The 14,627-nt window shown below is 39.6% G+C and overlaps 1 protein-coding gene across 6 annotated transcripts in view; it reads right to left on the minus strand.

The window, feature by feature from the left end:
- Positions 1-14,627, minus strand: part of THADA (THADA armadillo repeat containing) — a 149,234-nt gene that overhangs the window by 33,601 nt on the left and 101,006 nt on the right. For all 6 annotated transcript variants that reach the window (XM_083348549.1, XM_083348552.1, XM_083348547.1 and 3 more), the window contains one exon: positions 63-469. In XM_083348549.1, coding sequence (XP_083204675.1) covers positions 63-469 — 407 coding nt within the window. The remainder of the gene's footprint in view (positions 1-62; positions 470-14,627) is intronic.

The raw sequence follows: 14,627 nt of genomic DNA on the forward strand, positions 1-14,627 counted from the left end.
TCTTATTTTATTATATGTAACTGACTTGCCCTTAAGAAAAAGAGAAAAAAATAGGGTATCACCTTGCAAAAACATTCCGGATGCTTTTCCTTAACAGCCGTCTTAATAAGTGTTTCCTCCAAGCCAGACAGTAGATTCAACAGAAGGTTACCTTTTTCTTCCATCACATCTTTTGCATTCACTTGATTCAACCATAGCAGAATTGTTTCTAAGACCAGTAAACGTACTTCAGAAAAGTCTGAATGTAGCAGGTATTCAACTGACAAACAAGGATTCATTGTATTACTTTTCGTAAGTAAATTCCTGTTTGCAAATCTAGGTTCTGAACACATAGATGTGAAGAGTCTGGTGATGCTCTGGAGAAACTGAGTAAGTCCTGGGACTGCAGGAGGATGCTTGATATCCGTTGCTAGTTCAGAATCCATGATAATAGTGCTCATTTTCCCCCAAAATGTGTTCATATCTGTTTCTGAAATGAAATGAAATAGAGTAAAATGGTAAAATGAGAAAGGAAGTTCATGTATGGTTACCACACAAACACTTAAAGCATGCTCAACCTGTTTAGACACATATAAATCACATGCTCAAAGGGAAGTAACACATCAAATAAATTTAGCCAATGAAATTATTGTGAGCCTTAGTTGGTGTATCCATTGTTCCAATCAGAATGCATCTACCATTGTAGGGAAAGGAAACGGTTAGCATAGTCTGCTTACAGGTCTGCTATATCATTGGCTCTATACAAATAGCAATTGGTAATCTTTAGTTTGGTGTCCTGAATGAGCAGGCATCCGTAAAATCCTAAATCTTTCAATATCTGGTCAGTTGCTGGGAAATTTATGAAAGCAAGGATGTTGTAATGCTCAAAGTATTAGACTAGGTGTGAGGACACCCAGGTTCTAGTCCACCTTTAGTCTCAGAATCTTATTGGGTGACTTTAGACCAGTTTCTCAACCATCTCACAAAATTGAAATTCATTAAGTTCCTGAATGAAAAATGTGTTATAAAGCTAATAAATAATATGCAGAACATTGATGTTGGGATCTGATTAAAAAAAAACCAACCACCATTCAGCAGTTCATATGGCCAAATAGACATTAAGAAATCTAAACTTTCATTAAACCTAGGGAAAATTTCTGGCCCTTCATTCATTTTGAATTATTTAGAAATCAACGATTCTAAATTCACACCTATATTAGTGGCAACCACAACAGCCAGATTGATTTTATCCTTATGCAACAATGTGACTTCTCCACTATCATGGAGGTAAAAGTCATTCCATCTGATTGTCTCACCCTCCAACATAAGAAGATTATTGCTGATATAAAGATCAGCAAACATACAGAGAGGCGGTAGCATAATGGGCCCAGAGAAAATCAAGTGGTGAAAGCTATAAAAACACAATGTGGTCATCATAAACTGCATCACATTTCCTCCAATCACTACAGGTTAGATTGATACCATTTGAATTTCTGCGAGTCCATTATCACTGCTGTGAAAAATATCCCTAGGCACTGCAAGACCAGGTTGTCATCAAAACACAAGCAGGCGTGGCTCTGGACAGAGCAAGTGCAGCAGAAAGTTCAGAAAAATAAGGTTCTTACAAAAAGAGGTATATGCAGAAGACCAGTGAAAACTGGCAAAAGTACATCTTTGCAAGAACTGCTAAGAAAGCTGTCACAGAGGCTAAAGCCAATTGTTATCAGGATTTAAATGAACAATGATGAGACGGCAAGGAAAATACCTACTGACTAAAGAAAACACACGCCAAGGTAGCAAAAGAACGCTACCTATGTGTTGAGGACAAAAATAGTTGGTAACTGCGGAATAAGCTCAAAATCTTGAAACACTGGCAGGAGTACTTTGATGAAATCTCTAATGTCAAATTTCCACACCTACCAATTCCTGATGGCTTGGCTAAATGTTGGCCCAATCCTGTACTTCACAGCTGAAAAAGTTACCAAAGCTATCAGTGGCATGAAGAATTTGAAAGCATCTGTCCCAGACAATCTACAAGCAGACATCTGGAAACTGAAAGAACTTCACAACACAGCAGTGACTGGCTGACAAACTTCTTCAATGCCACTGTGGACCCTGACTGGGCCACGCGTATCAGTTCTCCTCTTCAGGACAAAGCCAAATGGGAAGATTACTGACAAATCAGTTTATCACACACAATTAAAATTTTTGCGTGGAACCTCAACCAAGTGACATTCTTGAAATCAGTATCATCAGTGCAGTTATTGTCAAAGACTTGAGTACCACTGATACCATTTTTGCAGCCCACATGGAGAAACGTGGAGAAACGTTTTTAAATATCTTCCATGTCAGATGATATGGCATGTATTACATGACCATGGTGTGCCCAAGTCACTTATAAAATGTGTCTCGATATTTATTTATTGTAGCCAACTACTATACACTGGCCTTTCCAAGAGCTTTCCTATGAAAATTAATGTGTACTAAGGCTCAGCAGTATTACCACTGCTATTTATTCTCATCATGAATAAGTATCACATTAAATCTGGGACTTGCTTTATGCTGATGATGTCCTGCTCACAGCTACACAGGGAAGACCTGCACCACTCTTTTTCAAACATGGAACAATCATCTTAGCTAATTTGGTTTGTGCCTTGTTATCAAGAAGACTGAGAATCTGGAGACTAAACAGCTCCAGCATCAGCAGTGAAGATCTAGTGAAGACAAACTTCTTCCATTACTTAGCATCCCATCTGCAAAGTGATGGCAGCAGTAATGAATGCACAAGGATGGATGCAACATGGCTGGGGTCGATGGAGATTATTGGAATGCTTTGGGATAGGCATATACCAATACACTTGAGATCAAAAGTGAGTAACTTGTATAAAATAATGTACCACATGGGACCAAGTGCTAGCCAACCACCACAAGTGCTGAGTGCTCTTTACATGCTATGGAGATAGGCATGTTCCACTGGTCATTAGCTATCTAGTAGCTACAATCTATACAATCTGGTAGCAGGTGGGTGTTGCACCAATAAGGGAGAAAATATGGGGAACATGCCTATAGTGCTAGGGCCACATTTTACAAGCACCACCTTACACTATCACCTGCACTGCCTACCATTTTAACAATCCAATCAAGTGGTCAGACTCCACAACAGGCCATAATGGTAAAGAATCTCATGAGTTGTAATCCAAACACATTTGAAGGGGAGCATGCTGCCTAAGGCTGACTTAATGTATTCAGAACAAAATTACAGTATCGTACATACTTACCTGAAAATACAATCAATTGAACTGAGCAAGACTAGCAACAATTTTACACAACACCATAGAGCACATTGCTATTTTACAATTTTATTAAATAAACTACATATATATTGCAAAAGTTAAGATTGTAGGGGAAGGGAGAATATAAATAGGAAAAGAAAATAAGCATGAATACTGTGAAACGTAATAATTTAAAGCATAGCATTTAAATTCACATAAACCGTATATATTTTTTTAAAAAAATCCATTGTGATTGCATAAGAACGCAAGCCATCTTTGTTATAAAAAATTAAAAACTATTATTCTTAATTTAGTATTCTAAAGTACTTGGAAGGAGCTTTGATACTAAGCAAAGATACTTGTGCCTAGTTATTTTTAGTTGTGGTAAATGAAACATTTTCTGTGGAAAAAAATACTTTGATCTGGGACCATGTTTTTTTATCTATTATCTTTTCGCCTTCAATGAAACACAGAGCAATTTCTATATTAAAAACAATCAAGCCATTTAGCATAAGTATGGCTCTAGACAGATGAACAATTTTTCATATCCACTGCAACAGCTGTCTGATCTTTGCACTTCTAATGTGATTACCATATTTCTAGCAAGCATGTCACAACATGGAAACTTACAAAAGTATCCCCTAATATATGCTTACTATTATATGCTGGTATGTTCTCAACCTTTCATAACTTGAGCTCCACCAATTACTTTCCAAGAACATGGGTCCTACTTTGGAAAATGGTTCTTTCCCGAATATAGGGGAAGAGAAAACTTTTCAGAAAAGACTAATGCAATCTCTCTTTATCTGACACGCACGCACACACACACACACCAATAAAGGAGAATCTCTCTCTCTCTCTCTCTCTCTCTCTCTCTCTCTCTCTCTCTCTCTCTCTCTCTCTCACACACACACACACACACACACACACACACATACACACACACAAAGCAGTATCTGCTTACCTGTCTGAATAAATCTGCCCAAATAATACCAGAGAATAGTAGCTAATATAAAATAGTATTTTATATTGGTACCTAAGCCCAAATCTCTTAGAGGTTGCTAGACTACTATGAGACCCACCCACCCCCGACCAATGTAATAAGAAACCAAGGGAAAAAATAAAGACTTGATTTGAGACTTAGAGGCCCTTTCCAATTTTAAGACTCATAATGTAACAATTGGTTCATTTATACCAAAACCTCCAACTGTGCATAAATTAGGAATCAAATGCTGACACTTACTGGAAATTATCACAGCCCTAAACGTGCAAATTGCCAAAATGAATAGCATGCAGTCCTAAATAGGCCAATTATGTTCAAAGTGCTTACAGTATTAAAAACACCTTGGTAGTAGTAGCAGCAAAATGTATCAATATCACTGAATCACTATTAAAATGGGCAGATAATTTTGAACCTGACAGAACCACTGACTACTCTTAGAGACACAAAATACAATAAATCAGAAGAAGCTGAGTAACGCCACAGTATTTGCTATATTTTCACATAGAAATGAGGATAGTTATAAATAGATGAAATATATACAACTGTCATCCTTTCTTTTAGTGGCCAAGAGTAGGTGGGCTCTTTAATAGAATATTCTCTGTATCTTTTTCCATATCTTTTCTTTGGTGCCAAAAGGCTAGAGGGATTTAAGCATGACATCAGACAACATGAAACTCCCATTAAAGAAAGAGCTATTAGACATTCAATTTCCTTTAAAAAGGATGCAAGCCAAAAAAATTCTAGACATTGAAAGATGGCAAAAAAGATTAGAGTTTAGATACTACCTCCTCAGCTAATGGGACAAATATACAATTTTCGTACTTCTAAACTGCTGAGATGAGAAATATATGGGGACATCTGTCTACCACAACTCCTCCTATCTAGTCTTCCTTCTTTCCTATTTTTCAAAGCTATCTAAAAGCCAAGCTATATGGAATTTATTAAGGTCTATAAGTAACTTTTACTGTATTTTTCCTCAAAGGTTAAAAGGACACTAGCTCCAAGCTGATTTGGGATAATTACTTATCCATAGCTTCCTAAAAACTGTTTCTCCATCCTTGTTCTTATTAGCTCTACTTGGGAAAATATAGCTATTCTTTTCTCTTCCAGTGGGGGTTTAAACTTCTTTGAGAAAGGGCCATTTTGATCTCAGAAAAAAGGCACAGGGGCTTGGTTTAGCAACTTTCTGCCACACTGCTTAAGTTACCTTCACTTTGCTTTTCCTTTTGTATTTCATGGGGGGAGGGATTCTGAATTCGGTTCCTGTTCAAGTTTTAATACAGTATTATACATTTAAATAATTTTTTTTGAGAAACAACAGAAGTGCACAGTTCTGTACAAAGATTTTTTGTAAACAGGATACAGAAATGGATTGCACAAGATGGAGCTTAGAAAATAAAGCCTTAAAATAAGCCTTAGATATGAGAAACGTTTGAATGATTTAGCTTTGATCTTCTATTCAAAGATTTTCTAAAAGAACCTGAATATTTACAGTAGATCTGTGTTCCGTGGAAATCCCATGTGGATAACACAGTGTACAGATGATGGAACTACCAAAAAAGAAAGAACGGGTGCAGAGTATAAAAGAAATAGCTGCTGCCTTGGTACAAGGCCAGTGGTGTAGCTGCCATTGAGAAACCCTAATATTTTGACCATCCACCCACTTGTCCACATCCTTTTGAGGCTTTTCATGGCAACTCATTGCTCCCATGGCCATAAATACAGGGAAAGGGTCTGGACAGAGTGGTGGTTTCCAGGTCCTTGTCAAGCTACATCCTATCACCATGCCAGAGAGTAGCAGAGACAAGTACTTGTGGTGAACAGAGGGAAGGACCTTAATTCAAGACTTCCTTCATGACCAGTGGAGGTGAGGGGAGTCAGTGTGCATACTTATGAATTCAGTCACTACAGTGGCAGGAGCAAAGCCTGAGGTACCTTAGGTGGGAAATAGCTTTTCCTTAGATGAAGGCACAATATATATCTGCTTCTCTCAGGAATGTCATACATTCACATACCTTCTACACTAATTCTTTAGTCATTTAATTGCATCAAACAAAAATGAAATCACCACTCAAAACAACAGCTAGATTCCTTTGTTATGCTAAGCCATGTTTGTTTTTCACCATGGTTTATTAATTAAGCTAGTTTGCTAGCTTTCCAGAATATGCTAATTGTTCATGACAGTTAGAACAATTAATCAGTGGAACAACCTGCCTCCAGAAGTTCTGAATGCTCCAACACTGGAAGTTTTTAAGAAGAGATTGGGCAACCATAGGGTTTCCTGCCTGAGCAGAGGGTTGGACTAGAAGACCTCCAAGGTCCCTTCCAACTGTTATTCTATTCCAGTGGTGGCGAACCTATGGCGTGCATGCCAGAGGCAGCACTCAGAGCCCTGTCTGTGGGCACATGCACCCTTGCCCTCCCCCCGCCTCCCCACATGGCCCCCTCACCAGCAGGCCCCCCAGAGAGTCGCCCTCGGGTGTGGCCCGTGCAGAGCAGCGCAGCCAAGGACATGGCAGCCGGGCAGCAGGGACATGACTCCGCCCTTGCACCCCATGATATGCAGATGATGCTGCGGGACGTGGGTGGAGGACGTGGCCACCATGGCACTGCAGGGCCATCTGGGTGATCTGCTGCAGCGGGCTGTGGAGGCAGTGGGTGGCCTGGCGGGGGGTGGGTGGACAGGGCGGGTGCCGGGGTGGTTTTTGGGTACTCGGTCTCTAAAAGGTTCACCATCACTGTTCTGTTCTGTAGTCTAGTCTAGTCTAGTCTAGTCTAGTCTATGCCAAACATAACATCAAAAACATGGATTATTGAATACCAATAAAGCAAGACTTAAAATCTACTTCAAGATTTTGAGTTCAATAAAAAAACATTAAACAAAATAATCAGCCCAGATCAAGTTTAAAATGTTAGTGCCAAACCCCAGTGGTGAGAATACTTACCGTATTTTCCGGTGTATAAGACGACCCGGCGTATAAGACGACCCCCTACTTTTAAGAAGTTTTTCAAGGTTTTTTGTCTTATACGCCGGAAAATACTTACATGCCCTGCCCTCCCTGTCCGTCACAGAGGAGGCGAAGGTCCGACTGGCCCCGCCGGCCCTCCCGCTGCTCCCACGCTTCTGCCGGCCCCCGAGGCGTAGCGTTTCCCAGGCGGCAGGCAGCGTCGGAGGGCAGCCGCCACCCCGCCATGGCCGGCGCCCCTCCTGCTTCCCCCCCCCAGGCCTTGAACTTCTCCCATTTGACGCAGGGCGGGGCAGCTCCGCCCGCAGCCTCTTTTTCATGTGCCGCTTCCCTCTCATCGTCGGCCGAGGCGCGCTCGGCCCGGGCTCCCGGTCCCTCTTCCCGGCCGGCTTCCCACCCTGCCCCTCATGGAGCTGGACTGGGCGTGCAGCCTCTTGGTGTGGCTGCTTTTCCTGGGCAGCCTGGCGGTGCGGCTCCTGCGCTCGGACCTGTTGCTGAGCCGGCGGCTGCTGCTGCGCATGGGGCTGCTGGCCGTCCTGCAGGCGCTGGGCCGTCCTGCCGCTGCCCGAGGGGAGGGCCTCGCGTCCGCCGGACTCACCTGTCACCAGCACCGCTCTCCCCCCCACGGGGATGCGCTTCCGCCGGGTGGTGCTGGCCGAGACAAGCCAGCAGGCAGCCACCGTGAGCGCGGCGCTGAGGGACAGCAGCAGGACGCTGCGCCTCGGGGGCCGGCAGAAGCGCGGGAGCAGCGGGAGGTCCGGAAGGGCCAGTCGGGCCTTCGCCTCCTCTGCGACGGACAAGAGCTGACAGGCAGCGCCGCCTTCGCGTGCAGAGAGCTGCCCGATGCTCCCGCCCAGCCCTGTCCCGGAGCCGCGCCGGAGATAGCTCGGTTGCGCGGGGCGGCCCGGCTTTGCAAGAACGGGGACGCTCGACTGATTTTTTTTTCCGGCGTATAAGACGACCCGACGTATAAGACGACCCCCCAACTTTTGAGAAGATTTTCATGGGTTAAAAAGTCATCTTATACGCCGGAAAATACGGTAATTTTTGTACAAAACATGTAAGTTGGGAAAACAATAAGAACAGCAAGCATCAAAGATCCCAAATTGTTCAGAACTACAGAGATGAGAATGTTGGCCCTGCAAGAATAGAAAATAGCAATCAGGGTGATCTAGAACCTAATGAAGAACAAGATTTAGAGGATGTTACTTTTCTCTCTCATGATTTTACTATAGACCAAAGGGACATGTTGCATCACAGAGAATCACTGATCATAGTCTGTTACTGACCAAAATAATTTATCACTACGGCATTTAAGTGACTTTTCAGTGCTGTTGATTGAGAATGAGCATAAAAGTGGTTACTTCGAAATAATCAATATATATGCAGGCATAAAAAGACATAAAAGAAAAACTTAAGAATGACCCTTACAACCCTGCTTCCATGGTCAAGGATGATTTACTGAACACCAGTTATACCCAGTAGGATTCAACAAGTCTATACTGACTGTGAGATTGAACTACACCGACACCGGACAAAATACCCTGATCAGCAGACCACACAGTCAAATAGACAAAAAGTTGCCTTTTTGCAACTACTGGCCACACTAATAATTTAGTTTACTATTACTAATAAAAATTAATGTACCCAAAGTATACAGTATGATGTAGGAGGAAAAACCTGTGTCCAGTTTGTTCTGATGAATTTTGTTAAAATTAACCACAGGTCACATAATATAAGCTATTTTACAATGTCAATATTTTTATAATCTTTTTAGGCAACTTTTAAATAGATTTTAGTAAAGGAAGTTAGATATTTCATTCTACTAACTGTAATATTTATTTAAGTCACATATTTACTATTAGAAAATTTACACAACAGCTGTTTTTAATATTTTTTGTAGGTATGTTGATTCAACTGTATCTATAATGGCTTCCTTTTACATCAAATAATACAAATATATTATTAAAATGAACTGCAACTCAGACTGATGTATCTTTTGAACTTTCAGCTGTTTGTTTCTTTGTTCACTATCATTTTTAATCAAAGGACCTAAAACAGGTCCCCAACCCCCAGTCCATGGACCGGCACTGGTCCATGGCATGCCAAAAACCAGGCCATGTAAACAAGTGAAGCCCCATCCACGGGATGAAGGAAGGACATCCCCTCCAGTTCACGGAAAAACCTCTCTCCACAGAACTGGTCCCTGATGCCCAAAAGGTTGGGGGTCACTAGCCTAAAGTGTATTTGGGGTTAAGATAAAAATATTTATTATGCTTGACAAAAAATGATATTAAAAGCCATGCACTTTAATTAAAGTACACACACACACACACATATATTATGTGTATGTATACACACATACACAGTGAGAGAGACAGAGAGAATATATAATAGTATAATAAATGTAGTTAAAACACACAGGCATAAATGTAATGTAGATAGGTTTAATGCATTGAATATTGCTAAACATTGGTTAATATACATTATTATAAAAATGACCATTCTTTATCGGCTAAAAACTGAACTTCACTGGACAATCATGTATCTCTTATTCGATTCCACAAGAATCTTTGAGCTACTTCAACATTTCAGTTCTTTTGGCTTATTCAATCTTCCTTGGTCTAGAGATTATGACTATTTTTGCAGGGAGAAATTTAGTAAATACAGTCTCTTCTATTACCTTCATAGTTGTCAGGAAAAGAATTGTACTATCCCACTTTAAGAGACATTTGGAAAAGACAGACTCATAGCGTGGCAGAGGAGGAACATTGAACCTAGCATTCTGATAGTGGTTATCCCCTAAAAACCCAGGGGACAAAGTTTAATGCTATATAAACAAGGGAAGGGGATACATTTTAAAATCCTGCTCTGGTTCTCATAACACATACTGAAGTATTTTTCTAAAATTTTCTAAAATGAATTAGGCACTAGCAGAAAAAATTATACAAATGGTGCTCACTGTATTGATATGATTAATGTCCATTTAGAGGTATCAAGTTGGCTGGGATTATTTTGATGCAACTGCAGTCTTCCATTCCCCAAACTGTCTCCATAGCTACCCACAGCTGCATCTTAAGGAAATATGAGCCAGTGACTCTCCTTCATCACTTCAACTGGGCACACTGCCATCTGCTAATGGAAACATTATTAGGCTAGATAGTCTAATAGTATAATACTGCTTCAGATTTTGTGCAACAACAATTATCTCTGAATTTCTTGAGTAGCATTTATTTCTTAAAAGGTTATAAGCTGTGCTTTTCCATAACCATCTCTGCACACTATTTCTGGACATCATACTTGCCACTGGGAATTGTAGTGTAGTTATAATCATAAGATTCCAAACTGGCCTAAATTTAATCATGCCACAAAAAGTTTTTTGTACTGATCTAACATTGCAAAATAAATTTGCTATGGTAGTATTTAAAGCAAAATATTTAGGAACAGCCAATGATAGAAAGGTACAAAAGCAAGGGAGTCATATTCTGGAAAAAGTAATAGCTTGTAAGTTATCTATGAACATCGTAACTAATTAGAAATTGTCCATGTTTAATCAGCTACAGAACTGTTAATGCTGCATTTCATTTTGTGCTGATTAAGCTATTTCAAGTAATAGGGAATATCTGTCCCATCAAGAAAGACTTCTCATTTTTTTCTTAAAAAGTCTTTTCCATGTTAGTTATTATATACCAGGAAGATCATTGATACATTATCATGAATTTGAAAAGCAAATAGGACAAAATACAATCTTCAGAAGATTGTTTTCAATTGTTTGATTTCTACACAAAAATAAATTTATTTATTTATTTATTCATTCATTCAATTTATATACCGCCCTTCTCCCGTAGGACTCAGGGCGGTTCACAAGGTTATTTAAAAAACAGATACAACAGTTACAAAACTTAAAATCAATTAAAATAAACGTAAAGGAGTAATATACTGCTCAAAAAAATGAAGGGAACAGAAAATAAGACATCCTACTATTAAATACAGTACATTGTGTTGTTTAAGTGTTCCCTTTATTTTTTTAAGCAGTATATGTTGGTTCTAGGTTGAGAATGTTTTTGCGTTGGAAGAATTCATTTCAGAGATCACAAACTATACAATAGTATATTCTGTAGAAGGCAACTTCCATAACAGTTATCTCCCTGATGAATAAGAACAGAGGTCCAATGTGGGACTTTCGGTTTTGCGTCGTAGCACACAGCCGAGGAATTGTGGAGCTCCACACCCCACAGCTAGTTTTGCCCTACCAGGGGAACCTAAATGGGTCTAAAATCGCCCTGAAGAGGTGACAAAATAAGAGGAGTGCCCCGATAATCGTGGAATGATGGCAGGCATCTCGCTCTATCCAAGGGAAGCCCTCTAACCCAACAGGAGAAAGGCTGGCCACACCTCACTTACCAGCCCAAGCTACTAGAAGCTGAAGTCCAAAGGCACTAACCAGAACAACAGTGAACAGTGTGCTTGAAACTGGATGAAGAATTCGATCTTCTATCTCCTATTTTGTATCCGATTTCCTGAAAAAGATTCCCAAGAAGCAAAAATCCTCCCAGAGAAGGGAGGAGCCTATACCCCCACTCTCCCATAGACGCAAGCGGCGAAATAAACTCTTATGGGGAACAAAAATATATTGAAATGAGGTTAAAAATACTACAGTCTGGATAAATATGAAAACTAAGAAAACTGTTAAAATTCCATACCTGAAAAAGTATTGATGAAATTTTAATAATAATAATAATAATAATAATAATAATAATAATAATACAATAACAACTACTACTACTCTTTGCTTTAAAAGCTGGAAAATGAACACCTACTGACACCTAGTGGAGGATTAGAGAAAACTATAGCTTCACTGACTCAGAATTTGGCAAGATACCCAGAAATAGCAAAAAAAAACCAGCTGGGAACAAAGCACTGGGCTATCTACTACAGGGTGAAATTATATATATTTAGAAACTGCTGACCTTCTGGGATTATAAACACACTGAGCTGCATTTTTAAATTAAAGACTGTTTGCAGAGAAAGGAAAACCTTGGCCTTTGGTTAATCTTCTAAAGGGGAAGTTACTGGAAAGCTTTCAGGTGGTTAAACACTTTGGACTGAAATCTTGGCTGGCTGCTAATCATAAGACCCCTGAAAAGAAGAACTGTTACAAAATACTGTTTTCAGTGGTGCTTTGATGATTGGAAACATTGGATTACAAAAACCATATATAAAGATAAGAACTACACAAGATTTGGTTGTTTGGATTTCAAGACAGGCTGGTTTGATAAAGCTAATTAAAGAGACTATGGTACCGGTGAAAAACTACTTAGACGAGGGAGACAAGATGGATGTTGTATATTTATCTAAAAGTGACAGAAAACCAAAAGACCCCAGTATGGAACATCAGAGATCTGCAGAAACAATGACTCAAGACAAAGCAAATACATTCCAGGAGAAAATATATGCAATGCTGCAACAGACTCAAATGACAATTGTCTTAAATCATGATGAGATTAAAAATAACTTTGATAATATAAATGAACATATCTCTAACCTAAACTCACAATTAAACAACGCTCAAAAAATGACGATAAAGAATGAACTAATAAATCAGATAATACAGTACAAATCAGAAGAAAATGACTTAAATACAGAAGCTACAAATGAAGAGAACTACAACTTAATACAAACAAAAGAAAATCTGCAAAATTTTGCTACAACAAAGGAAATAAAAAAGATGTTTTACCTTCCAGGACTTCAAAACAAACTTGAGGACAAAAAAAAAGATTTAATAAAATAGATTAAAGAGCTGTCAGGAGAAACATTAAATCATGGGAGACAAAAAATGAATATTCTACTTGATTTGTCTTTTTTATACCCAACAATATCTACAAAAATACAACCTGGTAAGCTAAATCTACTGATTTGGAAAGCGATCTGGCAAAAGAAGAAAATTAGATATAAGAGATGTGATTCAACTTACCAGATGGAATACTATATGACTAAACACTTGTTTGAATACAGTCAAAAAGTATAAAGTTTGTGTATAAAGAGGCCCTATAGTAAGATTGCTATAGGTAAAGGTAAAGGTTCCCCCGCACATGCGTGCTAGTCGTTTCCGACTCTAGGGACCGGTGCTCATCTCCGTTTCATAGCCGAAGAGCCAGCGCTTGTCCGAGGACGTCTCCGTGGTCATGTGGCCGGCATGACTAGACGCCAAAGGCGCACGGAACGCTGTTACCTTCCCACCATAGTGGTCCCTATTTTTCTACTTGCATTTTTACGTGCTTTCGAACTGCTAGGTGGGCAGAAGCTGGGACGAGTAACAGGCGCTCACTCTGCTACGCGGCACTCGGGATTCGACCCGCCAAACTGCCGACCTTCTGATCGACAAGCTCAGCATCCTAACCCACTGAGCCACCGCGTCCCTAAGATTGCTATATGGTCTACTATATCTTTAAATACTTCTTTGAACATGGTTAAAAGAATAGATAAAGCTTGTACGTAAAGGGGCCCTATCATAAGAAGGATAAGATATATAAGTAGTATAATACTTTTATAATATGTGAAATGTAAAAATATTGAGACGGTGTAAAAGTTTAGATATTCAAAGGTAATGAATTTTGAGAAAATTATGATAAGAGTGGTTTCAATACTGAGGGAAAATTAAGCTTAAATAAAATTTTTGAAACAGGACATATAATGACTTAATAAGATGACTTCTATAAATACAATTGAAACATAAGCTGATTAGAAAAGATGTTATATGTTGATGTTATTGTTATATGTACAAATACTAGAAAAATGTTTAGACCCAACTCTGTATGTATTGAAAATATTAAGAATTATATTTGTTTAATGTAGACAAACCCCTTCGTAGATTACTGCCTTGTCATGACGAAGGGGCTTGCGTAATTCAATGAAGCTATGAGCTGTGCCATGCAGGGCCACCCAAGACGGAAAAGTCATAGCAGAGAGTTTTGACAAAATGTGATCCACTGGAGAAGGAAATGGCAACCCACTCCAGTATCTTTGCCATGAAAACCCTACAGTATGGACAGTACCAAAAGGCAAAACGATATGACGCTGGAAGATGAGCCCCTCAGGTTGGAAGGCGTCCAATATGCTACTGGGGAAGAGAAGAGGGCTAGTACTAGTAGCGCCAGAAAGAATGAAGCGACTGGGCCAAAGCCGAAAGGATGCTCAGCTGTGGATGTGTCTGGTGGTGAAAGGAAAGTCTGATGCTGTAAAGATTTTTTCTTCATAGGAACCTGGAATTAAGATCCATGAATAGAGGAAAGCTGGACCACCAAACAAGAGATGACAAGACTGAACATCGACATCTTAGGTATCAGCAAACTAAAATGGACAGGTATGGGTGAATTTAATTCAGATAACCATCAGGTATACTACTGT

Source organism: Vipera ursinii, assembly GCF_947247035.1.
Source record: "Vipera ursinii genome assembly, chromosome: 1".
Classification (NCBI taxonomy): Eukaryota; Metazoa; Chordata; class Lepidosauria; order Squamata; family Viperidae; genus Vipera; species Vipera ursinii.